Below are 27,447 nucleotides of genomic sequence, written 5' to 3'. Positions count from 1 at the left end.
ATCACTCCCCAGTGAGGTTTCCCCTTTGCTTTGCAGATGGCTCAGGAGCTAGGAATCAGTGAGAAATCGCCCGATTACCGCAATCCCTTTAAAACGGACCAGTCAGAGGTAAGATGGCAACCGTGCCAACTTGTCTTGTGGGCCTCCCCATCTGTGTTACAGCTCCAGGCAGCTGGCTGGGGAATGGAATGGGAGGCCTGTGGGAAATGGCCAAAAGACCCTGTCACTGAATAAGCATGGCTGAAACACAAACACTGAATTCCCCATCTGTGCTCTACTTTGGGCACCTGGTGCCCTCTCCTCCCTTCTGTAGCCACCTGCCTCGTGGTTGGCCTCTGTCTGCCTTGTGCTGTATCCATGCTCAAAGCTCCCTGGACTGTGAGGCTTGTGGACTAGCTTTGGTGTGTTTGGAGGGGCTGTGCCTCTGGGAGGCTGTGGGCACTGCCCCGTGCTGACCCTTTGCTATCAACCCACAGTTTTTCCCCAGTGCTGACACCTTTCAGAAGGCGCTGCGGGATGAGGAGAAGAGGAGGAAGAAGGAAGAGAAGCGGAAGGAGATCCGCAAGGGCCCACGCATCTCCCGCTCACAGTCGGAGCTGTAGCATGCTGGGACTTGTGCCTTGCAGTGGAGGTGACACCACTGAGACAGAGTGGCTTGCTCCCTTTTTGGCAGCTTTGGGCCGGTGCCTGGCCATTCCCTTTCCATTTGTGCTGTGGGTTTTGTTTTGTTGCCTTTTGTTTCTGTTCAGTGAAGGTTGCGTGGTGGTGCTAGTTGCCCCGAAGGGGCTAAAGTGAGATACCCCTTCTGCAGAGGTAAAGCACAGACAGGACAACACTGGAGCCATCCCCTGGTCAAGGTGTTGCTGCCTGTGGGGAAGTAGGGTGTGGGGGACACATCTCTGGTGGAGCCCAGGGAACCCTCCTCACTGCAGCACACCCCACACTGAAGATGCCTCCTCCAACACGGGTGGGCTGGGGCGTGCATCACACCAAACAGCCTCATGAGCAATGCTGCTTCTCTCAGTTTTGCTTTTTGTTTCGTTAAACGGGTGATCTCATTGGCACCCCCCACTGGGTTCTACCTGGTCTCTGCACAGCTGCTACCTCTGCCAGATCAGACCTTCCCTTTTCTCAGTGGCTGTTTCACCGAGCAACATGTGTTTCATTGTCCAACGTAGTTGAAAATGTCAATGGCAGCTGTTCCTGGCTGATGGCATGTTGGGGCCTCCGCAAGTCATTCCCACAGAGAGGCAAATGCCCGGTGAATTTTTGGACAGTTTGGAGGAATTTTGGTACTTGGCCTCTTTGCAGCCAGTGGGTGGCTGTAGTGCAAGCAATGCTGATGCTGAAGAGGCTGGGGAGCCAGCCCTGAGCCACTGAGAGCCTGTCCTGCAGCCATCCCTTCTCTTTGGGGCTCATCCTCTCTAAATGAGCCCCCAAAGCCCCTTGTCAGGGGACAGCCAGATGAGGGCATGTGGTGATAGCATGGCCAAAATAGGGAGGGAGCCAACTTGAGTGGCTGCGACCCTCCACCAGGTGTCAGCTGCCATGGGGAACAGAGCACGACCCGACACAGCCACCCTGTGATTTGTCACCTATGCTGATGGCCTCGCACCAGAGCAGGCTCTTGCTTTCCCAAGGAGCTGGTTTGCTGTGTCAGGCTGGCAGCATCACAGCCTTTGAGGAAAGGGAAACGTCCCGGGTTTTTTAACAGCAGAGCCAAGTCCCTCCATTGAGGAGAGGGGGTGGCAATGGGCGCAGTTGGTTTTTCTTGAATAAAATTAACTTTATTATTTTTTTTAAGTAGAAGAATCCTGGCTCTTGCTCCCGTTCCTGGTGGGAGCGGGTGTACGCCAGAAAGCGTCGAGGCTGGCCTCTCCGGAGGTGAGGGTCCGTGGGCGGTGCGGAGGGCAGGACCATCCCCCTGCTCTATCCACCGCCGCCTTGCATCTGGCCTTTCCCCGCGCATCCCGGCGGCATCCCGGGGCGCGTTTCCCGTGGGCGGCGGGGGCGGTGGCGTCAGCCCGCCCCCTCATGAATATTCAGCGCGGAGGGGGCGGGGCGGGCTATGCTAATCGCAGCTGCTGATCGCTGACGCGCCATCACACCACGCGCCGCCGCGGCCGCCGATTGGCCGGGGGCGACCTGGTCTCATTGACAACAAACCGCGGGGGGCGCGCGCGCCGGGGCCGCGGGGGCGGGGCCGCGGGCCGGCCCAAGATGGCGCGGGGTCGGCGGCGCCCGCCGGCAGCGGCAGCAGCCTCCCCCTGAGCGCCCGGGGCCGCGGCGGGCCCTGCGCGATGGAGGGCGGCGAGCTGGCCGCCGAGAGCATGGACACCCTGACTGAGCTGGGCGACGAGCTCACCCTGGGCGACATCGACGGTAGGCGCCGCGGGAAGGAGCGGGGGGGTTGGGTGGGGACGGTGCGCGTGGGCTTCCCACGCATATCAGGGGGAGCGCTCCGGTCTCCCCGCGCGGACCCGCGGCTGCTGGGGTAGGAGGCGGGGGTGGGTGGTCCTTGGATCGTGCCTCTGGAGTGTTCAGGGTGGGGGCGCTTCCCACGCGGTGCGGGCTGCCACGCGCGCGGGGGGAGCGGGCATCCCGCGTCTCGGGTGGGCACGGGCGGGGGAGCGGAGCGCGTCCCGCCGGGCAGCGCTCGCCTGGCGAGCGGACACGCGTGTCTCTCCTGTCACGGGAGCGCTTCTGAGCTGTTTCCGTGGGGCTGCCGCACGCCTGGAGTGGAGGCCGGAGCCGCAGGAGGGCGGTGGGGCTGTGGGGATCCGAGCTGCCGAGCCCACCCTTGCACCGGTGGGGGTCGGGGAAAGCGGTGACCGTGCTCCCTGCTCCTGCCGCACATCCACGGGGCAAGCGGCGGCTGCCCACGTTCCCCTCGCGTTCCCTCGTGGGTCTTTTAAAGTGGGTGCTAAACGATGGCTGAAGCTGTGCCTCCACTGGTGCCCGTGGGAGGCCGAGCCTCCAAGCCCTCCTGCATCGGAACAGCTCTAACTGCTGAAATTTCTCGTTTTCCCTGTCATCCTAAAACTTTACTGCATCGCTGGCACAGCCCAGACCTGTGAGAAACCCCCTGTTTTCCACCGAAGTGCAGCAAGATGAAGCGCCTGCGTGTGTCGCCTATTTTATGTATATTTTTGGCGACACCAGGTAGCCCCTGAAAACCCCATTGAAAGTGATATTTCTCGGTGTAGTCTGTGCTGTAGCCTGGTGGAGATGAGCTCCTGCCTTAGCTCACTGCTCTGCTGGGCTGTAATCCCAAACAGTGCTCAGTTTTGGGGCTGTCTAAAATATCCTTGTTTAGCTGCTGGGAGATAAAATTTTATCAGTACTTTTAGGTCTCTCTTGACACTGATTTGTCACATAGCTTGGGACAAAATTTATATTCCTTTTTTTCTTTTGTTGTAAAAGAAGAATGTGCCATATGCGGGTGCAGTGGGTTTGGTTATTGCTTATAAAGTTTGATAGTGCACATTGAAGGAGGTGTTTGCTGTTGCTTGAGCACCACATAATGAGTTCTCAGGTTCCATACGGAAACTGAGATGCATTTATGAACCCAGCAATGGCTCTGAACTGAGGTGTGATTCAGAGTGATGAGTAACTTAGGAAAACGAGCTTCACTTTCCTCCCCACCTCCAGGGGTGGATTTTCTCAGGGAAGGCAGGGGGAAGATACATGACAATCCTGCTTTTTTTGTGCATCAGCATGGATTCATCTCAGGGTTTGAAATTTTGCAAGGATTTTCATTTGGTTTTTAAGTCGTCTTGTGGGTGTTCCTCTCCTGTTCAGACTGAGGGGGCTCCTCACTGCCTGTTGTGTGGATTTTGACTTCTTTTGGCAGATGTGCTCTGAGATGTTAGTGCTCACTGGATTCATACTTCAAGACAGGGCACAAGGGTGGCCGGGGGGCCCGAGTGCTGAGCCCAAAGGCTTTGCCTCTTGCCCCAGCATAAGCTCCTCCACCAGTCATGGGCATCTTTTGCTGGCAGGGCACTGCTGGGTAACATCAGAGTACGAGGTTTGAGTCAGTGGGAGGTCGAAGCACATCAAGGTTCAGGACAGAGAAGTTGTTTCTGTTGAGGTGGGAGCCACTGCCTGGGAAAGGCAACTGAAACCCAGCCCTTGCCTTTCTGCTAGGTATTCAGGCCCTGGGCTGATGAAAGCAGCAGAAGCCCTTGGTGGGCTTAATTTTGATTTTGTAATACCTTGTTGACATTTTTTAGCCTTGGGTTGGGCTTGGATATTTTTCTACAGTAAGGTCACTGTGCTTCAGGGCCTGAGACCTAGATACCTCTTCGGCACAGAGGGTGCAGGTGCTCTGGTGACACTGATGGCTCCAGAAGCACCTGAGGTTTCTCACAGTCAGTGTGGATATTCTGCTTTCTAGGTAGGCAAAGGTGTTTTAAAAAGCAGAGATTTAGATTTTGGGTGTCAGCTGTTTCTCTTGCTTTTAATTTTTTGTGCGTTGTTATTAGGAAAGCTCTTGAGCCCTTTAAAAGAGGTGGATTTTAATTAAGACTGCCAGACTTCCTGGCAGTCTTAATTCTGAAAAAATTAAGCTTTAGACTTTTTGCATTCAGTCAAATTTAAGTCTGTCATAAGTAGTGATTTAACTTACAAGAGCAGGAGTAGTTTTTTAAATAATCTGTTAAATCTACTGCATTGAACAAAAAATTCTTTAAAGCACAGCAGTTGAAATTTTGTTCTTATGCTGGAATTTACTCTTCCAGAGCAAATCTTATCTGATTTATGTTTATTCCCTACTTGCAGTTGTGCTGTCTGATAGTTAAATAGCAATCAAATGCAGAGTTCAGGAAGTAGTCTGGATTATTAGTTTTATCACGGTGAGGGTTATTCGGGATGGTCTTAGCTGAAGTCAGTTGGAATGTGAAGAGCTATTTAGTATCTATCTAGATGTTGATCTTGAAACAGCCCTCTTTGTTCTGCTAGTGTTTTGTGAAAGCAGTTAAGGCAATGCATTAAAAAAAGAAATCTTTCATTCCTCTAGTGAAAAGTTGAGACAAGGGTTTGGTCCAGCTGGTCTCCAAGGGTGGCTGCTGCCTCATCTTGGGGGAGCTGTGCATCCCCACTTAGTGTCAGGTTGTGAACAGGTCAGGAGGGCTCATCTCCCAGGCTCCTCCCTCCAATAGACTCTCGTTCTTGAGAGCAGTGGTCATGGCCAGTGCTTAAATGTGTGTCAGGGTGTGGAAGGATTGCTATCCAAAGAGAAAAGTAGAAGTATCGCAGAAATGTGTTGGAATGTGTGTTGAAGGACCAAGAGGCTTGCAGGAGGATTCATCCCTTTGCTCTGTTTCAGACAAAGGAGTGTCAGACAAATTAATTGGGTAATGTGTGGGTGGCATTTCAGAAAGCTGAGTAAATTAATAGCCCTCTTATTGCTGGGGCATAATCCATGGAAACTTCTTGTCAAAAGTTTACTGCTTTAAATCTATTTCATAAATCACAGCAGTGACATGCTTTGGGGTTTGTGAATGAGAAAGGTCCTGATGTAAGAAGCCCTTTGGTGTGTTTTTTCCTATAAATCAGAAATCTATTTTTTGCTTCCTGAACCCATATTTATTATTTTGTCATAATCTCTCTTAGATTTGTGGGTCCCCTCTTTTCCTGTTTCCAGAAAAAATATATAGGACTTTCAGAAAACCATGGAAGAGCCAGTGCCTCAGGGGCAGGTCCTGGGGTGGGGAAGAATGTCTGATTCCTCATGCCACTGCCTGCACACAGATCAGGGAAAGCATTCATATGTCTTAAGGTATTAAATTGGATTAGATGGAGGGAAGAGGAAGCTCTGCTTATGAATAATGATCTCTTGGTTGTGAAATGTTCACCTCTAGGGGGAAGGCCTATAGTGTTGCAGTAGGAGCTTCTTGATATGGGTTCATAAAATCTTGGAGAAGGTGGGATGGAGAAAACCTCTTGTCCAGTGATTGCAGGCAGAAAACCAACCAAACCAAGAAAAAGTTGTTCTGATGTTTTAAACACATGCATGGATTGATCATGGTACAGTTCTATAAAGTGGTGTTTCCTTTCATGGTTTTGCCCCTATTTTTGTTACGCTTGTAAGTAAAAGAAAGAGAAGATGAGTTATTACCCTGTCTCTTTCTTTTCCAGATACTCCATGGGGCAATACAGAAGATAGGGGACTTGAAAGCTCCCAAAAGTTAGGTGGGAGAATGGTTCGTGCTGGAATTGTTGAGGTGCTTGGTTTCTTCCTTTTGCAAGGGTTAGACTGAAGGAGTGATGGAACAAGACTCTAATATTTTAGATATGTATTGAAGATGGCTTTAAGGTCTAGTCTGTGCTTGGATCTTGTCTGGAAGGTGTTGTGGGAGGGTCTTACTTTTCACTCTGAACAGCAGCAACAGTGCTTTGCTGCTGGCCACTGGTCTCTCTGGAGGTGTTGCATTGATGTGATGTTCTCTGAAGGTTTTGAAGGACCCAGAGCACCTTCTGTGTACACACATCATAATTCCATGATGTAAATGGCAGGTATCAAAGTATGCAGGTGACGAAATAGTGTTGAACAATTTTTTTTCTGTTTTACAGAGATGCTGCAGTTTGTCAGTAACCAGGCAGGAGACTTTCCAGACCTGTTTTCGGATCCCTTGTGCAGCACCTTCCAGGGCAGCGGCAGCAGTGGCAGCAGCAGCGGGACCCTGGAGCCACAGTTGCAGCGGCCCTACAGCCAGGTGCAGCTCCAAACCTTCCCGGCACCCTCTGCATCCCCCCAGCTCCAGAGCCTGCCCGTGAAAGCAGCACAGACGACTCCTCCAGCCCCTCCACGCTCAGCCCCTGTCCTGCAGCCGCGGCCCTCGGTGCAGCCTCAGCTCCAGCAGCAGGCCGTCATGATCACGCCAACGTTCAGCTCTGCTCCCCAGACCAGGATTATCCAGCAGCCAGTCATCTACCAGAATGCGGCCACAAGCTTCCAAGGTAGTGCTTGCGGTGCTCAGGCTCCAGGTGTGCCTGGTGCACGCGAGATTCCAGGATGTTCGGGCTGTGGATGTGCCCGGTGCACTTGCACTAAATGGCATTAGTGTTCAAACTCCAAGTGTGTTGTCAGCCATGACAAGCCTGATGATCCTTTTCTTGTGATGCTGCCTGTGGGGTGTTCCTTCTCCTACCTGTGTGGCTTTGGAGTTGGGGAGCTTGAGAAATTGTCGGGAATGGGATCTTAAGTATTTTTGTGTGACCTCTTACCATAGTTGTTGTCTTGCTGCTCTCCTCTGGATTGGCCTTCTGCCCTATGGCTCTTGGGAAACTTGTGAAAAGATGTCTTAAAACATTGTTGGCAATCCTGTCCTCCTGCTGATGGGTGCACTGGGTGGATCCAGTCTGTCCCACACAGCAGTCTGGAATGAAGGCACATTTTGTCTACCAAACTCTGGAGCTCAGTACTTGCGCTGAGCAGAGACACCTGTAGGAATATTTGGGACTGCTGGATATCTTGATCCTCTTCAGTAGGTTTTGATTCTTTACATGACAGATAGGATCCTATGGTCCACCAAGACCAGGGGGAGTGGGAAAGTGCAGGTTGGATGTCCTGTATAATGCACTGAAGCAGAGTCCTGTGCTATCAGACTAAGGAGTTTTGGCTCTATTGTCTCTTAGCTGATCCTCTGTGCCTCCTAGAAAGCTGCTATTCTAGGTGCAGTGCCCTGTTGCAGAAGGCACCAAAGCAGCTGGAAGTTTCCCAACATGTGGGATGTGTTAGATGAATGCTCTTCTTCTGATGGGAAGAAGAGGAGTGATGCTAGTAGCATTTCCAGGCTCCAGGAGGGAGGTGTGTGTCTCTCAACCATTTCTGACATCTCTTCTGCTTTTCAGTTCTCCAGCCTCAAGTCCAGAGCCTGGTGACATCCTCCCAGGTTCAGCCAGTGACGATCCAGCAGCAGGTGCAGACGGTGCAGGCCCAGCGAGTGCTGACACAGGCTGCCAACGGCACCATCCAGACCTTAACACCAGCCACGGTCCAGACTGTTGCTGCACCACAGGTTCAGCAAGTTCCAGTAAGTAAAAATGCGGCATGATGGGGGATCCAGCAGAACAGGAAGGTGCTTTCATGGGTCTGGTCCCCTGGCTTGCCTGGGGAGAAGTGGTGAAGCTGTAGGGCTGGTGATCCTGGCTGGGATTGCTTCTGCACAAATGTGAGAAGACCCGAGAGGTTTTAGCCAGCCTGTGTCCCAGAAGCATTTTACTTCATGCAGATCATGTGTGAGAGTCCCTGTTGTGATATGTAATCTGACTTCTTGCCAATGCTCAGCAACTATTTTCAGTAAAACAGTAACTAATTTTAACTTGGTACTGCCAAACCCAGTTGGAAACTTCACTTGAACAGACTTTCTTTGACTTTTGCCTTCTTTGCACGCCCATCACCTCTACCACATCTTATAAGGACTGGTTGGTACTGAAATGTGTTCTTTTAATTCTTCTGTCATTTTTTAAAATTGTTTTACTGTTTTACAGTGCCATGTGATTTTTTTTTTCACTCTTGTGCATCTTTGTATTAAAGAAAAACGTCTGTGAGACTCAGTATGACAAAATTGCTATGGTTCAGTTGTACTATGCCATTTCTGGTGTTCTCAGAGAGTCAACAAGGTATTTGAAAAAAAGAGCAAAATAACTTACAGTGGATTTTGATCTGCTTGATGTTAAAGATACAGATCCTTTCAGTGAAAATGCTGGGAGAAGCTACTATGGGTGTTTGCCAAAGCAGACTATCCTAGCTGTGTTAGACTGAATACTCAGACAGTTAAAGTAGAGAGCTAATTATAGGTGTAACCGGAGAGAGGAAAACAGCTTTTCCATCAGCTCTTTTGTGTTTTTATATACTTGTTTACTTCTGGTGACTGGTTTGAAAACCGCTTTCCTGGTGGTTCCTCTGCCCCACTCTATCCACTGCTGTTCGCACTGTCTCCTGCTCAGAGTTTGCATTGAGGCTGATGGAAAGCATCCAGGTGATGCAGGGTACAAGTCAAAGAAACATTCACCTTGTTCTTTTGTCATCCACTGAGTTAAAGCTATGACAACCATGTCATTGCTTACCTCTGGCTACTGAGATCAGCTGGGAAAGGTGTACCTGCTCTCCTCTTCACCTGTAACTCTTTTCAACCTAGGTTCTCGTCCAGCCTCAGATCATAAAAACAGATTCCCTGGTCTTGACAACCCTGAAAACAGATGGCAATCCTGTTATGGCTGCAGTACAGAATCCAGCACTGACAGCACTCACTGCTCCCATTCAGACCACAGCTCTGCAGGTACCCTATTGCTATCCTTCCATCCCTCTCCTCACTGACGTCTGTTCCTATTAACACAAGGAAGAGATTCATGCTTTGGTGTTCTGCAGTGGCACAGACAAAAAGGGGTTTTGAGGGCTGTTGTACACAGGGCAAGTAATACCCTGTTTCTGTCAAGGGTAAACACACAGATTGTATTGTTTGGCTGCCTTCCCATGGCCAGTAAGCAAAGATCAAGGGCACATTTCTGTTTACATTTTTCTGGTACTACGAGGAGTATGACCTAAAACTTCAGTCTAGATTTTAACTTGCAGCCAAAATCTGACTTACTCAGAGTACCTGTGGAACTTACTTTTGCACATCAGTAGTGTCTAACAGTAGTATATTAAATGTGACAACTAATTAAACAACTTTTCAGAGGGCATTTGCAGGGAGGATTTGTCATAATCGTTGGAGGTGGCAGTTGTGCTTCATGGCCTCCAGTTCTAATCAAGTCTTTGAAATGTATGCCCCCAAATAAATATTTATTATGATCTTGTATGTTCTGAACAGATATCTTGGTATAAATATTTATTGGGGGAGATAAGCTTGTCAGTGTGAACCTAAATTTTGACTTGTTTTGCAATAGCGTGGTAGGCTTCTTACATACTTATTAGCAGCCAGGCTAAAATCTTCAATTAATCTGCTTGCTTTTAGATGATGTTTTCACACAACTTGAGGCTTATGAGGTTCTGTCTATCTGAGATATATTTGAACACACTGAAATTAGGTGGATATTAGGCAAGGAAAGGTATAGGACTTAATTTATTTGTCAAGTTCCAGCTTGAGGTGAAACTGAATTAATTTCTGGTATCCCAATTAGAAGACTATTTCAGTCAAAATTGTTTCTCAAATGACTCATTACTAGTTTGTTCTCATGGCTAGCTGCTCTAGGCTAGTTACTGTGTTTTGTCTTTGACAGAAATAACTCTTACTCTCCAAAGCTACTTGCTTCCCTGATCCTTGGTGTACTTCAGAGAACACATGTACCTTTCTAAAGCTTGCTTTGCTAGATTAAGCAGTCTGAACTTTCTTTCATTACAGCTGTCCTAGGAGTCCTTCTGTGCAGCTTTTCTGGTGGGATTCATAATTTTTTTATTTCTGAGTACATACTTACTGCTTTAGTATGCTTAGATGGTCTGTCCTACATCTAGATGCCCAAGTTTGAGCTTTCCATTCTGCTGTATATCTCTCATTAGTCTTAGTTCCTCATATTAAGGCATTTTTATAGCTTATCGGTTGTGGTTTTTTTTTTTTCCTTTAATGAAATTCAAATCAGTTTGAACTGTGTTCCTCAAGGCAAAGGTTGTTTTTTTCATAGTTGGATCCTTTCCAGCAGTGTCATTACTTGTGAAGTAAGCTGTAGCTGTTTTCATGACTATTTGTCCAAAGAAAAGGTGAATTTTGACACTTGGAGTATAAAGATTGTAGGAACAAGGAGGAACTTTAGTCCCTTTATCTATTTAAGTGGTTGAACAGAGCATAGTATTGGTAGAAATGTTGATGTGCTTGGAGAACAAGAGATGTTCCTATTCCACAGTGACCAGTGTGGGAGCCAGAGTGACAGATTTTTCCTGCGTTGCTGTGCCAATGCTTGTGCCAGCTCAGAAAGATGGAAGGAATTTGGCGTCTCACATTTTCTGAGCAGTACCAACTTGCCCTGATTCATTTTTGTTTACTCCTTCTTCTTTTGTCATCATAAACTTTATATCTAAATTGGCTGATTGCTCTTGACACTTGTTGCATGTGGTCTTTGTAGACCCTCGTTGGGAGCAATGGGACCATTTTGACCACAATGCCGGTGATGGTGGGACAAGAAAAGGTGCCTATCAAACAAGTTCCTGGGGGTGTCAAGCAACCTGAACCACCTAAAGAAGGAGAGAGGAGAACAACTCACAACATCATTGAAAAGCGTTACCGGTCATCCATAAATGACAAAATCATTGAGCTGAAGGACCTCGTCATGGGGACGGATGCCAAGGTGAAGATGGGAAATAAGTGCAAATGTGGTGTCATAAATACTTTGTCTTCAGGTGCTCATTTGCTCTACCAAATGAAGCATTTGGGCACATGCAGCTGTTAGTAGCATGCATATGTGTATTGGTGAGAATCACTTATGCTCAATAATTGTATTCAGGAAGGGTCATCTGCAAAATATTAATTTTACTATGCTAGTGGTACTGTTTCTTGAAAAGAAGCTATACCTTATGCATTTATTCTTACATTAATTAGGTCTAACTTAAAATAGGCCCTCTAGGTAGAATATCCAAGTGGATGCTTTGATAACTCTGCTAAACCAGATTCTTGCTTTAATTAAGTTTCCTTTTCCATGTGAGTGCAGTAAGGATGAGGATTTACAGAGCTTTCCAACTTATTTCCTTTAGACACTGAGCTGTAAAAACTCCTGCTTGCTCAAATACTGCAAGCTTTCTTGTGCCACATATTCAGGGTTTGTTCCTACTCGCTTTACCTCATGCTGGTGAGGCAGGCAGTAGTGTTCTTGATACTTTCTGCGACTACTGCACAAATAAATGCACTAGTGAAGTCACGTCCTATTCCTCTCCATTGGAAGTGGAAGCTTTTAAAAACATGGGTAATGTGCAGTGGCTTCACAGTACTTTTGGCTTATGTTTAGAAGATAAGCTTGCTGCTTTCTGCTGCTGGAAGCAAGGATTGGCATGGAGATGGCCAAGCAAGTAAGGCAAGGAGGGAACTACTTATCTCAGACTTTATCAGTGATCAGGCAGCAGTTTATTCTATCCCAGAATTGATCCACTTCATTTATAAACTGTGGTACTTTCAAAGGACTATTTCTGCCTGAAACCTAGGTGTGAACTCCATTGTAATTTGGATGTTAATCTATTTCTCTGGTACTGTTTTCAAAAGATCTTGGAGAGACCTCATCTTTGTCTTTGATGCGTTGTCCACAGAGCATGCTCTGTTAATGGCTCCATTGCAGTTGCTGAGAGGTCCTTTATACCTTTTTCACCACATGATACAAAGGGTTGTGGTAGTCCTACAGGCAGGAGTGATCCTTTGATACTCTTAATATAAACTGCATTTTGTACATTTAATTCCTTACAGATGCACAAGTCTGGTGTCCTGAGAAAAGCTATTGACTACATTAAATACCTGCAGCAAGCTAACCATAAGCTGAGGCAGGAGAACATGGTTCTGAAGCTGGCTAACCAAAAAAACAGTAAGTTGTGGAGACTCTGTAGCAGATGGGAGGCAGTCAGCATGCATGTAGGATGTATCTTGCAGTTTCTTATCCTTCAGAGAGGTTGTATTGATAGTGGTCAATGTTACTCGAGATGACTGAGCCAATCTGAGAGCTACTGACAGGAGTCAGGATGGAGAAACATGTACATAATGCACTTTGATTTTTTCAGAGCTGTTGAAGGGCATTGACTTGAGCAGTCTGGTTGACAATGATGTAGACGTGAAGATTGAAGACTTCAATCAAAACCTGTTGCTGATGTCTCCTCCAGCCTCTGATTCAGGATCTCCGGCTGGTTTCTCTCCCTATTCCATTGATTCAGAGCCAGGAAGCCCGCTCCTTGATGATGCAAAGGTATTTGTAACTTTACCTGCCAAATTCAAGCTATCTTCTTCAGGATATTTAAGAGCCAGAATTTAAATTCTTATTCTCAAGAGTGGAACCAGAAGACATCTGGCAAGCAGATTTGTAGGGCTTAGAGATCCTCTGTAAGGATGAGGAAGGTGCATGTGTGTGTTTTATCTTTCTTTAAATTATTGAGACTATTTCCTGAGCTGTATTACCTGAGCCCTACCTTAGTTGCTGGAAGAACTGTGCTTATCCTTCAGCCCCTGTACAGTCTCTGTGGACTTAGAGTGCATGTTCATTACCCAAGGAGCCCATGGTTTTTCAGGATATGTATGTCAAGTGAGTAAAGCAGGAGAACTTGGAACTGGATGATGGCATCAGTTGTGGTTTATGAGACCATAAGTAACCAGAGTAACCAAAAGCTGTTAGCTGTCTTTAACTTATGGGGTTTTTTTGTGCATATCACAGAAGTGGTTTTTCTGGGAGATCCTCAAAAGAGTAAGGACAGCAAAGGTTAATCTAACCAGGGATACAGTTACAGTTAATCCTAAAATGACTGGACACAGAAGAAAGTTGAAGGCAGTCAAATATTTCAGCCTCGTCTTACTAAGCTAGGAAAAACTTTACTGGAGTCCTTGCTCTATAGCTCAAAATTTATACATGTTCTGTTTCTCCTTATTCCCTACCCCTTGCTTAGCATAAACATTTTTTGTGCTCCAGAATGGTAAGCATTGTGTTTTTTCTCCTTTTTCTCTCCATTCCTATTCCCTTGAAGGTTAAAGATGAGCCTGACTCCCCTCCTGTGGCACTTGGTATGGTGGATCGCTCTCGAATACTCCTCTGTGCTCTCACATTCCTTTGCCTTTCCTTCAATCCACTGACGTCCCTCCTGGATGCCCGAGGAAGCCCCGAGTCCGACAGCCTGGTGCGCCATGGCTCCGGCAGGAACGTGCTGACCATTGAGTCAGGTAAAGAGCTGGCGTAGCTTGGGCCACAGGGGATGTCCAGCCTTACGTGGTCTCCCTAAAAGCCACCTGCAGCTGTGAAGGCTGCCAGTCACAAAGTGGGTGGTTGCTGTGGTTCAGCAGGATGGGTTTGTGTGTTCAGGGAGTTGTACAGCCTTTGTTTAATGGGTGGGGAGGGCAGTAACTGCAAGGCATGGAAGGAGAGCCAGCTTGGATATGGCTCCAGTTCACATCCAGCGTTCTTCTTGTGTAAAGCCAGCCATGGCTCAGCAGGGTGAGGTTGAAGTGGCGCCTATTTGTAGCCCAGCAGTTTGGGCTTCTGGCATAGACCTTTGAAAAGTAGTTTAGGGTGTAAGGAGTGTCCTTTCCTCACTAGTCTGTGAGGCATGTTCACTTTTGACTTGTTTTTAAGGTAATTGACTGATTTTTGTCACTTAATCATAAAGTATTACTACACTGTTGCTATGGAATCTTGCATCTGGGCTTGTTGATACACTCATTCCATAAAATTCATAGTTAAAAGTACAGTTTAGGAGAGGGTGGGGGATGCTGTAGACATGCAGTTGTTTTCCTGACTGTGATTCCTCAGTGTCACTTTGCAAATTTAACAAAGATTGGAAAATGATACTGGAGTATTGAATACCTGTGGGTGTGTCTTACAGAAAAATCAGAAGACAGCTTTTGGAAAACTAAGTGCTGATTCATTTTTTTATACATCAGTCTTGTAAAAATAATAATTTGGTTGTGAATTTTGAGGGTTGGAGTTTGGATGAAGAGGTGTTTGGTATAGGTGTTTCCTGATTGAATTGCACTCTTTGCAAAAACTGATTAAACGTGTGGCAAGCATAGCAAGACATCCTTCATAGTCCACACTCATTGTATTATCAGGCTTTTGGTGTCCAGGTTAGATTTTAACTTTCCTTTTTGGGATATCCATTGTAGATGCAGCTGGTTGGTTCGGTTGGGTGATGCCCACCCTAATCCTGTGGCTTGTGAATGGAGTGATTGTACTGAGTGTGTTTATAAAGCTCCTTGTGCACGGAGAGCCGGTGACCCGGCTGCACTCAAGGTCCTCAGTCACCTTCTGGAGGCACCGCAAGCAAGCGGACCTGGATTTGGCACGGGTAAAGTTGACTGGTTGTTTTTCATCAAATGCATCTTTTAGATGGGATTGTGGGTAAATGCTTCCCAGTGAGGCAGTGGCGTTACACTTGCAAGATACTGTATTCCTTGATGGATCATCCTGTGTGATTTCAGAGAAGATGTTGCCAGGTTGTTCTGAGCAGATTACTGTCCTACTCAGCCTAAGTTAGAGAGGCATGAAAGGAGTGGAAGAGGCTCCTAATGTCTGTCCTTGTTCCTAGCTACTGCACCTTGTATTAGTTTTTGGCAGCAGCATATTGGGTTTTGTCCAGAATCTGACCTCTGCTGTGTCTGTCTGCTGTCCTCCAGCTTCTTGGAAGTCCTTTTTATTGTTGAGGAAACATTATATTATAATATTATATTATAACATTATATACAACATAATGTTGAGGGAAATTTCCATGGTGTTTGACAAGGCAGGAAGCTCTTGTAGTGCTGACGTGTCTTACAGGGAGCACAGGATCAGAACCATGTGTAGAGAAAGTATATTTAGGGCCAGATTTCAAGCTGGTTTTCAGTTTCTGTGTTGATGTCCCTCTGCTAAAGATCTTGTCCTGACTTGCACATCAGTTTGTCATGCTCCCAGTGCCAAGGAGGTCCCAAAGTGTCTCTCATAGTGATTTTTGTTGCTGAACCTTTCGTTGTGTTATTTGCAGGGTGATTTTGCTGCAGCTGCGTCAAACCTGCAGACTTGCCTGTCAGTGCTCGGACGAGCACTGCCAGCTTCCCGCCTGGACTTGGCCTGCAGTCTGTCCTGGAATGTGATCCGCTATAGCCTGCAGAAGCTGGCGCTGGTGCGGTGGTTGCTGAAGAGGACTTCTCATCAGTGGCGGGCAAGGGAGGCCACTGCAGGATTCGAGGATGAGGCCAAGACCAGCGCTCGGGATGCAGCCCTTGCGTATCACAAGCTCCATCAGCTCCACATAACAGGTGGGGGCAGAGGTGGCAGATCTGCTGTCTGGTTTTCCTGAATGAGGAGACTCAGCTGATCCTGGAGTATACAGGGAGAGGACTACAGCCTCTCTCCTCTGGGAGGACTGCTGTTAGAAATTAGCCTGACAAATTTTAGGAGCCATTTAGTAAAACACAGCAGGTTCATGCAATTAGAGAACTCTATAAGAATAGCTGAAGCAACAGCAGTCTAAGCTTCTCATATCAACAGGTTCTTGTTGTTTCTTTAGGATAGTAGTCCTGCAAATTGTGGTAGTATTTAGTAGCTGGTACTACTGATAAAAATTAACACTTTTCCTTCTCCTGCTGATACAGGTAAACTTCCCTCCAGCTCAGCTTACTCGGGCTTGCACATGGCATTGTGTGCTGTGAATCTGGCTGAGTGTGCAGAAGAAAAAATCCCACCCAGCACGATGGCAGAAATTCACCTGACTGCTGCAGTTGGCTTGAAAACCCGCTGTGGAGGCAAGCTTGGTTTCCTGGCGGTGAGTTATCTTCTCTGATCACACCCTCAAGCAGAGATCTAGGAAAGCCTGGAAGCTGGCATTGCTGCATCTTGGAGAGGGCATCTACTTAGCACTACAATTATAATATGACCTGCAATTATGATATTAACTGTAATTATGATACAATCTTTGTCCTTGGTGGTGCTGCTCTTTCCTTAGATACTGTTCTCAATCTTGTCCTCTTCTTTCACCAGAGCTACTTTCTCAGCCAGGCTCAAAGCCTGTGCAGCTCAGAGCGAAGTGCCATTCCTGACTCGTTGCGCTGGCTGTGCCACCCCCTGGGACAGAAGTTTTTTGTGGAACGAAGCTGGATGGTGAAGTCTGCTGCGAAGGAGAGCCTGTACTGCACGCAAAGGAATCCTGGTGAGAGACGCTCATTTCACAAGTGTGTGGCATCCCAGCACTTTGAGGCAGTCTTTCCACTCTTGTCTGGGACAAAAGTGGGTGTCACGTGTGAGAGTGTGTCCTTTTATCCCACCCTGCTTGTTCTGATCGCTGAGAGGGCACGAGGAGCTGAGACGTCTCCTCAGCCTGCAGGGTCTGGCTTGCCTCCCTTTGTATCCTGTGCTGTGTCACACTGCTTGTCTCTTTATCTGCTGGAACACAGCCCAAAGGTGGCCCTGAATGTCTGGGGAGTGACTTTGGAGTGATCAAGGTTTACCATCTGCAGAGTGGTGTTGTCACTTTTTTTGCTGAGAGGCTGAAGTGCCAGAGGGATCTTCTAAAACTTAGTCTCTAAATCATTCCATTAGTTTCTTGAGAATTTCCCTCTACTGTTTTTCCTCATGCTCTTTCCTACATTTTGATTCTTCTTTCTGAGTGTATTGGGAGGTTTCTAGGGCGATATGCAAGTGAAATGGTTTGGTTTATCCTTCTTCTCTAGCGGATCCCATTGCACAAGTCCATCAGGCATTCTGTGAGAACCTGCTGGAACGAGCAGTGGATTCACTTGTGAAGCCTCAGACTAGGAAGGAGGTAGCGGGACAAGAGGAGGAGGAGTCGTGGTGAGTATGTGTGGCCCACTGGGCAGTGCTGACCACAGCAGCAGGCTCTGAGGCAGAGCTCATAACCACTGACCAAGTGCTGTGGAGCTTGGTTAGTCCTTGTTAAAGGCTTGGAATGACAATGCTGGTCTGACCGCCACTGCTTATTAGCAGAGCAAGCTTTGCCTCTTTGTATTAAAACCTCTCAAGTCAAAGGTGAACCTGGGAGTGGTGGGGATTTCTGGTGTTAGCTGGCATAATACTGGTTGATTGCTCAACTAAATGGGTGGCACTTTCTCTGCTGAGAAAAAGTTTAATGTTCAGACTGAAATTAGAGTGTACCTACCTTTTCTATAGACCAAGACATATGTCCAGGGCTTCTAGAGCATGAAGGTCTGGCAGGTCAGAGAATGAACCCACCAGCTTGCTACTTTGTGCATGAATGTTCTTCTGAGTGTGACATCTACCTGCAGTAAAGAGCCAGATGTGTGGCAAGAGGAGGAAAGATGATGTTAAACATAATGTCATTGTCTCTAAGCTCTTTGACCAAATGAAAGGAGAAAGTAGGTGGGAAACAGCAGCTTTTTGTACTGAACCATGTCCAGCTTTCCCCTGGACTGCATAGGATGCAGGAACCCAGGCTTTGCTAGTAATTTAGCACTGTTTCATGCTGATCTCCAAATATGCTGGTGCCAGGCAAATGTTACATACCTATATGGGAAGCTCTGTAAGAATCCTGTCCACAGAAAGTGTGGGTAAAAGCCTCAGATGGGAAGATAATCCAGTTTCCCTACCTGTGCAGGAAAAATACTCTATAGCTTTGGGTTTTTTTCCCAATCTCATCTGTTTCCTGGCAGAGAAGGAGCAACAGTTTGGTTTAATTGTTCACGATTGGATGCTGCTGTTGAGAGACGGTAGCAGGATTTGTATAAGGGAGGTGGATTTTATACCCAATATCCAATGTATTGTCACTATACTTGTGGGAATCCTGTCTCCTCATGGGAAGGACTAGATCTAGTATAAGAGCAAGCTTTTTTGTCCCACTCTAGGGGTGGGAGCTCAAAATCTTCATCTGTAGCATGTCCCAGTTAAATTAGGTCATTGGTGCATATGCTATTTTCTCTGACCAATGCTGAGAGCTTGCTGTCACTCCCATTCTTACATATTTACATATATGCAAATAATCAAAGAAGTGTAGTTCAGCCTCTTTTGGAGGCAGTTGATTGAAAAGGAGCCTATAATTAACTTGTAACATATGTCTATGTTTGAGGTGAGACTTGAGGTTAAATCTAGTTCTGTGCTGGTGGTCATGAAAGGGGAGATGTGAAGCTGCTCGTCTTGGAGCATTGCTCTGCACTTCTAATCATGGGGTGGTCTCTTCAGTCCACCAGTGTTGTGTTATTTGTAGAGCTTGAACTTTCTGTGGGCTTAATGGGTCAGCACTGTTTAAACATGACTTGTGAACGAGAAGTGCCTTGGTATCTTCTGTTTGACAGCATAGCAAAGATCTGCCTTGTTCGTTGTTTCAGTGAATTCTCAGGTGCCATGGAGTACCTGAAATTGCTCAACTCATTCTTGGACTCAATGGGAAGTGGAGCCCCACCCTTTGCCAGCAATTCTGTCCTCAACTCTGCCCTGGGTAAGTCTGGCAGAACTGAAGCTCTTTCAGATGCAGGATCTACTGCCAATACAAATTCCCTCTCCCTACCACCTCTCAATCTCTAGTTTGAGAGGAGAAATGCAGTTGTTGGAGTGAGGCCTGATTGCATGCCATTGTGGTACCACAGCTCAGACTGGAAGAAAGTGATTAAGAAGGCTTATAAATTTGGCTCTGTATTGTAATGCTGAGTGCCCAGCCAGGGACTCCTGCTATTTGTATTGTTGGGCAACATTTTATTTCCAATCTGAACCCTGTGCCCTTGCCTGAGAGCGTGCTCCTAGCAATGCAAAGTGGGAGGAAGGGTGGAGCATATAAACAAACATAGCAGCATTGCAGTTGAAGTACAGGAGGGTTTTTTTTCCATTTAATTACCTACTGAACTGGGTTGCTCCCACTTTCACGGTGGCTGTCAGATATATTCCTCAATCTCCAGAGACCTGCAGCCTCTGCTGTAAGCAAGCTCTGGGCATATATTGGAAGGGCTTGTTTTGGTCCCTTGGTGTATATTTAGTGGGACAGCAAGGGCAGCAGAATCCTTCTGAGCCATGTGCTCATCTGGGCTGGGTTGGTAACAGGCTGCTGGAGTATTTGTTTAGCTTGGTGTTGGTACAGACAGCACCTGGCAGCTCACTGGGATGCTGGTGCAGCTTTAGACACAGACTAACTGCTGTATCTAAAATGTATAGAGAAAACATAGTATGAAAACTAAATAATTATTTTTTGAAAGGGGAGTCTGTACTTTGGTCAGTATTGCCATAGAATTGAAAAGCAGGTAAGAGTAGCAGAACATATGTCCTTTCTCCCTAAGCAAGCTTTGGGAAGTTTTTGAGGGGATGTTAAATAATGAAGGAAATTCTATAGGGAGCCCAGTGTACTGTCTTTTCATGATGGTGATTGGTGCCAATCATGAATGTATATAAGAGTGGAGAAGTTATTTTGGGGCGGTGAGTGCAGATCATTGTCAGGAAAGAAGTCAACAAATTTGTAGACAAGATGGTGGGATATATTCTTGTTGACAAGATACAAACATGCCATCCAAAACTCTGCTTGCAGTCAGATGTAGGGTGTTTGCATGCTGCCAAGTTCCTTTATGTTCTTGCAGTGCATTTCAGCATTCACATGGGTGGCTGGGTTCCCATAGGTTCAGTTTGGGCTCATTAGCATCAATCCCAGCAGAAAGCACTGGCAAGGGCCTGTGATACCTGTCCATTTCTCCAAGTGTGAGGGAGCCGGGTGTGCTATCCTGGGCTGCAGCCACTGGTTCTGTTTTGCAGGTCCCGACATGGTGTGCCGGTGGTGGTCAGCAGCTGTGGCTATGGCAGTCGCTTGGCTCAGAGGGGATGATGCAGCTGTGAGGTCACATTTTGCAGAAGTGGAGCGCATGCCAAAGTCCCTGGAGATGTCAGAGTGAGTAGACCTCATACACTTTTCAAACTGCTACCCCTTCTAAATGGTGTGACTCCTTCCCCTAATGCTGTCCTGTAGAGTTACACCTACCTGTGCTCCGGAGCTGCAGGTTCTCTTGTGCTCTGCAAGTGCCAGTGTGCTCAGTAGTTAATGTGTAGGTCAAGGCTTGCAGACTGGTAGTAAAGCTGTGGACTGGAAGTCACAGTCATAGTTGCTTTGTTAGGGATGTCTTTTGGCTTTGTTCTAATTGCACAGTCTCCCACCTTCTAAAATCTACTAAAACTCATGTGATGATGGAAAGGATGGTGTCACCATCTCAGTTCCTTTGCACTAAAGAATTTTTGCCAGCTTTCTCTCATTTCTCTGTTCTGTCTGTGTAGGTGAGAAACAATTGCCGTCTTTTTTCTGTCTAAGGAGTGATGATATCTCTTGAAGGTGGGAGAGTGAAAACTGATGCTGTAGCAGCATGACATGGTATTGCTTGAAAGCAACCTGCTTTCTCTTTCAGGAATGCCCTGGTGAAAGCTACCTTCTACATGTGTAAAGCTATGCAGGCCTCTCTGTCTGGGAAGGCGGATGGACAGCAGAGCTCCCTGGGTCACTGTGAGAGGGCCAGCAGTCACTTGTGGAACAGCCTCAACATGAGCAGTGGCATGTCCAGCACTGTCCTCAACAATGTAAGCATTGTAAGCCCTGGGATAACACACGATCTGTCTTGGTTGTAAGGTTGGTCTTGTTGCAGGTGTGCCATTTCTGTTGTAGCTGCATTCTCCATTCACTCTGTGTATCGTGGGATTAGAGGGAGGCTTCTTCCCTATCCTTGAAAAAGGCATTGCCATTGTTCTGTTTCTGCTGTATGGGAGAGCAGAGCCGCAAGTACAGTGTCGTCTCCCTGGGCACAGTGTCAACTCTTGCTTCTCTTGTGCCAGTAGCTATCACCCCTTTCTGGTGCTTTGACCAGTTGAATTTGGCCCTGCATAGATGGAAAGTATCGATCTCTCTCCTCCAGGTCAAGTTGGTGATACCTGTAAAAAACGACATCACTCAGTCAAGTCTGCTCGTTTCAGGCCACACTTATGAATGTTTGAATCCTCTGACACAGAAGTGTGACTGTGCTGTTCTACTCCTGAGTTTGTGTGGGGCTTCTTTTTCTTCTTTCCAGGATTATGTAAAACTGGAGCTTCCCTCCATGGCATATGGGACGTGGTTCTGGTCCCTTTCGTCGTTGCTGGGTGGCAGCTGTAGTGCATTGTAGTTGCATTGCATGTTGTGGCAGTGACTGTGCAATGTTTCTGCAGTGCAGTACAGAGGCACTCTCTGTTCAGCAGCACAGGCAGAGAGCCCTCCCAGAGCCGGGAGCAATGCTAGGGGGCAGCAGCAGATGGGGAAAAGAGGTTTGGCAGCCGCTGTTGGCTGTGCTAAGACTGCCTCTTTTTTCTCTGCAGGTGGCACGGCTATCTTTGCTGTTTTCCACTAGTTAGCGTCACTTTTTGGGCAGGAAAACCTCTGCGGGAGGCTGTGTTTCTGTGGGATCAGTTTGTATTTGTTAGCATTGATCCCAGTGAAAGGTACAGGCAAGGGCATGTAACATTGATGCAATGTGCCCTTGGCACGTTTCCTTGTCTTGTTCGAGAGATGCCACTTGGGGAAAATGCAAAGGCCTGCTCCCTTTGGCGCATTGTAGTAGGGTGACACAGCGGGGAGGTCAGGGGAGCCCCCCAGATGGGCTGGAAGTGCTGTGGCTGCCTTCCCACCAGCAGCTATGTAGCTTGTTACTCACCCAATGCTATGTGTTACTAAAAGTATGTGCCTGAGCATCTTGCCTCTTGCAGATGATCCAGCTGCTGGCCTGTGACTTGCTGCTCTCCCTCCGCACCAGCCTGTGGCAGAAGCAGGCGAACGCCAGCCAGGCGCTGGGTGAGACGTACCACGCGTCGGCCCCCGAGCTCACGGGCTTCCAGCGCGACCTCGGCAGCCTGCGCAAGCTGGCCCACAGCTTCAGACCCGCCTACCGCAAGGTGAGGGCTCGCCTCTGTGCCTGCTCCACCTCCTGCTTATCTAGAGCCCTTCCTGCGGGTGATGGGAAGCTGGTGCCCTTGGGAACATAGGGTGCATCAAAGCTTTTGTGGTTTGTATACTTGGGGTGGGATGCTGTTCCATTACCAGCCTCCATACTTTCTTTTGGTGGGTGATGAAGGAGACTCCTGTGGGAGTTCAGTACATGTGTGAAGTATCCACTTTAGTTTCTGCGTAGAAAACCATCAGCACATGTATATTGCCAAATACCATGGCATCCTGTCTATTAAGGTGGCTTCAGACTGGGTCTGTTCCTCTCGGGAGCGTGGAAGGAATTTTCCTCAGCCATGTTGGCTCTGCTGAGTAGCTGGAGGGTCAAATGCCTTCTGCAGCTGTAGAGCCTCAGGTGCTTTTCTTGGCATTTCCCTGCTTCTCTTCAGTTGATCTAGTTTTAAGCCTCTGTAGAGAAAGTGGAGTCTAATACGTGGACACGAAAATTGTCCTGGTGTTGTCAAAATCTAGATTTCACGGCTTGATGCTGTTACCAAAGCACTGTACTAGCAGGTTGAGAATCCTGGACCACAGTGCCAAAGTTTGCTTTTGGATTTTTCCACCTTATTCCCTGCTCTCAATCCTCCCCCTTTCCAGGCCACTCACAGTTAGGTGTCAATTTTTTTTCCCCTTCCTCATGGTTGCCCTGACCTGCAAATTCCCCAGAGACAGGTGGAAAGATGAGGGAGGAATGTGGAAATGGGTCTCTGTTTTTATCAAGGTGTCAGTGCTCTGCTCTTGAAACGTGGTGGCTGAGAGATGACAGTTCAGCCACAGCATTGTGCTTCTGCCAGCCCACCTCTCATCTTCCATCTTACCTTCCCTTCCAGGTCTTCCTGCACGAGGCCACTGTGCGCCTGATGGCAGGTGCCAGCCCTACCCGCACCCACCAGCTGCTGGAGCACAGCTTGAGGAGGCGCACACCCCAGAGCAGCAAACAAGGTCAGCCTTCAGGCCCAGGCAGTGACCCACTGCATGTGGGACTGGGAGGGGGGCAGTGTTTGGACAAGGTGTAGGGGCATAGATACAACCTGCAGTGTCTTCTGCTGTGTCAGGATAATGAGCTGCCATCAGTCTGTGGCTCAAGGCAATGCTTCTGCCATGTTCTCTACAAGACAGCTAACATGAGCTGCAAGCCCTGGGCTGCAGGTGTCAGCGAACAGACTGGAAAACATGTGCCTTCATGAAGCTACAAGTGCACAAAACTTGGCAGTCTGGGGTTTGGAGCGGTCAGTGCAAAAGGCAGAAGCTGGGGATTCTAAAGGGAAGAGTCAGATGAAGGATGTAAGGGAATGGGAAGCATGCATGCCAATGTTGGGATGAGCCCTAGGAAGTGAACTGAAAGGAACTGCCTCTGTAGAAGACAGGACTTACAGTTTCTACCGAACTCTAGCTTAAGACTGTTCTCTGCTAGCCAAAAGGCCCTCAGGGTGCCCCCTGCTCTTGGCTCAGCCAGGGGATGCCAGCCAGAGAAACCTGTGCTCGGTGGTGGCAGTTCAGGGCCTGTGTGGTGGGGTTTTCTCATGCAGGTGGTAGCTCTGTTATGAGTTTTCTCTCTTCACTGTTTGTCCATAGGTGAACTGGACACGTTGCCAGGCCAAAGGGAGCGGGCCACGGCTATCCTGTTGGCCTGTCGCCATCTCCCCCTCTCCTTCCTGTCCTCGCCAGGCCAGCGAGCAGTGCTGCTGGCCGAGGCTGCCCGCACCCTGGAGAAAGTGGGGGACAAGCGCTCCTGCAATGACTGCCAGCAGATGATCGTCAAGCTCAGTGGGGGCACGGCCATCGCTGCCTCCTAATGCCGGCATGGGTTCCCTTTGTGCAAAGACAGCCTGGTTGAGCATCAGCCTGGACTTCCCTTCTGGACCTTAGAAAAAGTGCTAGGTTAGGGCTGTGCTGGTGGGATCAGGATGGGGTGGGAGAGGGAGGGAAGGGTTTTGGGTTTTTTTCTAAACTTGCCCCAGGTTTAGCTTTACTAGCTTCCTTGCTTGTTCTCAGGCACTGCAGCGGGATTCTGTCTAATTGTGATTTTTGTCACTGTGCCTGGGGCTGTTGAGAAGCACTGCCCCGATATAAATCACCTGTCCCTGCTTGGGACAGAAGCCCACAAGCCCACAGCATAGAGAAGTGGCACATCCCGTGTCTGTCCTCAGGGGTATTTTGTTCCCTTTCCAAACACCTCTGCAGAAAGGAAATCTCTGGGGAGGGCAGAGGATCTGTTCAAGCCTTGTCCCTTGGGACTGCTGGGGCCTAAGGCTGTTTCCAAAAGAGAGGGAAAGGCTATCCTTGAGTTGTGTGTCAGGAAACTGAAGCCCTCTAGACCCAACTTAACCTAGGTGCTCTGGGAGTATTGCTTGGGGCCAGTACTGCCTGGAAAATTTCTCTACAGTTTTTATACAAGTTTTTTAATAGGAATGTTTGTGGCTTTACAAAAACAAGGGGAACAATGCAGCAGATTTCCCTTCCCTTCTGCTTCATGCGTCTTTTCCTGTGATAGCTGCCTCCAGTTTTCAGCAGGGGGTGGATTTGTGGCAGACTGCAACAAGCAGAGCCTGGTAGACCTTGGCATCCCTGGTCATCTGGTGCTGGGTGGCAGCAGAGGTGGGCATGCTGTGCCCTGCACGTAGCACGAAGGGTGAATGCTTCTCTGGTGCCTTTTCGTTGATGCAGAAACAATTTTTAGAAACAGGTTTTTTTATGTTACTCAACTCCCAGTCCTAGAACTTCTCTTCAGGTGTTTCTCCTTGCCTTTTCTAACTGTTCCACAGCTCAAATCCTACAGGATTTGGGAGGCCATGGTTTAGGGTGCAAGTCTCCCAGCTTTGTTGCCGTTGCTATTCCAAGCAGTTTGACTTGCAGGTGTTGAATTGCCTGTGACTTTCCAGGAGTAGGAGGTGGATTTGGGACAGGGAGAGAACGGTTCGCCCTCTTTCTCTCTGCCTTTCCTGTTGCATCTCTCCAAAGAAGTGCAGAGTGGTTGCCCTCTCACATGTGCACATGTGGAAACCAGCCTTTGGCAAGTGGGCATTGCTGTTCCTCCATGTGTACGGCCGGTATGTTCTCCATGCTGGCAGCTCGAAGCATTTAGATACAGGCAGCCATCCAAACCCATCCTGTCTCAATCAAGCCTGTACTGCCCAGCTCCTTCAAACTTGGACTGTTTTGCAAGAAGCTTTATATTTATCCAGCTCTTGCAGAGAAGTGTGAGCTCCTTCAGAATGAGAAGAGAAAGATGAGTGCTTGTGGTTTCCCCTTGCACAGGGTATTTTGGCATCTGGGAGGGCCATTTCATGTGCTCTGCAGTATTTGAACACAGATAATGCTAGTCCTGGCATTGCCCAGCTTCAAGGAGATGAAAACTGGGGCCAGGAGAAACCTGTCTCCCAGACTGTTCCCAGTGAGTGTGGTCTGTAGCTGTGGACAAAAGACTGGGGACCAGAAGGTGTTTGCCTGCCTCCCCCACTTGATTTGGTGAATAGCTGGTGGATGCTCAGCTGCGATAGCCGGTACTGTCCTACTGGCTGGGGTGTCCCTTGCTTCCTGGAGTCGGTGGTTGCAGGTGGAGCTTATTGTTTGAGGGGAAGAGGTTGCTCTCAAGTATCTGATCAGTGTAGGGGAAGCTCTGGTGGCGGCAGCTTAAGCTTTGAGCAGGTACTCTTAAGTGTGCAGAGCAGCTCTTGATTTGTGCACATTTTGATTGCTCATTGCCAAGTTCATGAGCTTATCAGTGATCCTATTTTTTGGGGTAGATTTCCTCTTACTGATTTTTTTTTCCTCTTCTGTGGCTCTCATGCTGTCTTCCTTGTCATGGAGTATTTTTCTTAAAACACAGAAACTCCTTGCCTGTGGCAACCTAAATTACCTTTCATTTCTCCAGGTCTGCGTGCAGCACATGGGCAGTTCTGTGCTTTAGTAAAATGGGAGGTAAAGCTTTGGGAAAGCAGTGATGCTGAGGTTTCAATTTGTCACTAATGGTAGTCTGAGCCCTGGGGGCTGGGCTGCAGGGAGTACTGGCTGGGCCAGGAGCTGGGAGAAGCTGTTGGGCTGAAACCCAGGTACAGAATAGAATGAAGCACCAAGGGTCCTAGCATGGCTGGTATGTCTCTGCCCCCTCCAGAGTGAGGGATCTTTGCCCTGTTTTTTTCTACACAGTTCAAAAATTTGCTGTCCATCTGTCCCTACAACTTTTTTTATATGTGTGTGTATATACTGTAACTTTTTTGGTTTGTGGGTGGGAGGAAATTGTTTTATGGATTATGTGAAGAAAGTCTATTTATCCACATGGAGTTCAGAGTAGGGATGCTTTGTGAAATGAGATGCAACTGGTGGTGGGGAAGTTGCCCAGGGAACATATCTGCTGTCTGAAAACCCTGTTCCAGGGCTTCTGAGCATCTGTTACCTAATAAAGATGAATGTTACCACCACCTCCCACCTGCCCTCTTTCTCTTGGCTCTGTTCATCCCACCCAGCAGCTGCTCGTAAGCAGAGGTGAGCTTGAAAAGTCCTTTAGAAACATAAAACCTCACAGGCACCTTGTGAATCTGTCAGTCCTTTGTCCGGATGACCTAGAGAACAGAACTGTACCGTTTGCAATCAGAGTCCCTTGGAGGAGCAAGTGTGGTGTCTCCATGCTCTTCTGGAAGCAGCTCAAGAGGATGATGGCTCGAGCAGAGCCAAGCAAGGTGGAGCTGGGCCAGAAGCTTGCAATTTTAGGAGCTTCTCTAGGGGAGGAAGGCTGTTACCTGACCTTGCTTTAGAACAATGTCCTTTCGCTCCATCTCTTTGTTTCTCTGCTCCCCCTGGTAAAACTCTGTCAGAACCATTAAACTTCAGACAGAGGAGTTTGGTTTTTGTGCAGCTGCTTGAAGGGTTTTGTAGTTGGCCCTGTAGGCTGT

General features: G+C 47.9%; 2 protein-coding genes across 12 annotated transcripts in view; both read left to right on the top strand.

Moving 5' to 3' along the window:
• LOC110483077 (coiled-coil domain-containing protein 134) overlaps positions 1-1,812 on the top strand; it is a 46,738-nt gene extending 44,926 nt beyond the window's left edge. For 10 of the 11 annotated variants that reach the window (XR_014952213.1, XM_085569769.1, XM_085569771.1 and 7 more), the window contains 2 exons: positions 37-108; positions 477-1,812. Coding sequence is in view for 10 of the 11 variants with exons in the window: in XM_085569769.1 (XP_085425895.1) it covers positions 37-108; positions 477-602 (198 nt within the window). In the remaining variant the exon portion in view is untranslated. The remainder of the gene's footprint in view (positions 1-36; positions 109-476) is intronic. The other variant, XM_085569781.1, reaches the window with a different exon arrangement.
• Positions 1,813-2,187: 375 nt separating this feature from the next.
• Positions 2,188-26,983, top strand: SREBF2 (sterol regulatory element binding transcription factor 2). The gene is made up of 19 exons (XM_021552879.3): positions 2,188-2,382; positions 6,577-6,963; positions 7,858-8,039; positions 9,147-9,287; positions 11,065-11,286; positions 12,390-12,504; positions 12,698-12,879; positions 13,649-13,841; positions 14,781-14,962; positions 15,638-15,911; positions 16,248-16,417; positions 16,633-16,801; positions 17,322-17,442; positions 18,951-19,060; positions 20,356-20,488; positions 20,997-21,165; positions 22,321-22,506; positions 23,386-23,497; positions 24,131-26,983. Exons 1-19 carry the CDS (start codon positions 2,301-2,303, stop codon positions 24,349-24,351), a joined length of 3,351 nt encoding a protein of 1,116 aa, XP_021408554.1. The 5' UTR covers positions 2,188-2,300; the 3' UTR covers positions 24,352-26,983.
• The last annotated feature ends 464 nt before the right edge of the window (positions 26,984-27,447 follow it).

Source organism: Lonchura striata, chromosome 1A (assembly GCF_050655825.1).
Source record: "Lonchura striata isolate lonStrDom1 chromosome 1A, ASM5065582v1, whole genome shotgun sequence".
In the NCBI taxonomy this organism is placed as follows: Eukaryota; Metazoa; Chordata; class Aves; order Passeriformes; family Estrildidae; genus Lonchura; species Lonchura striata.
This window is presented reverse-complemented; position numbering and strand designations above follow the sequence as displayed.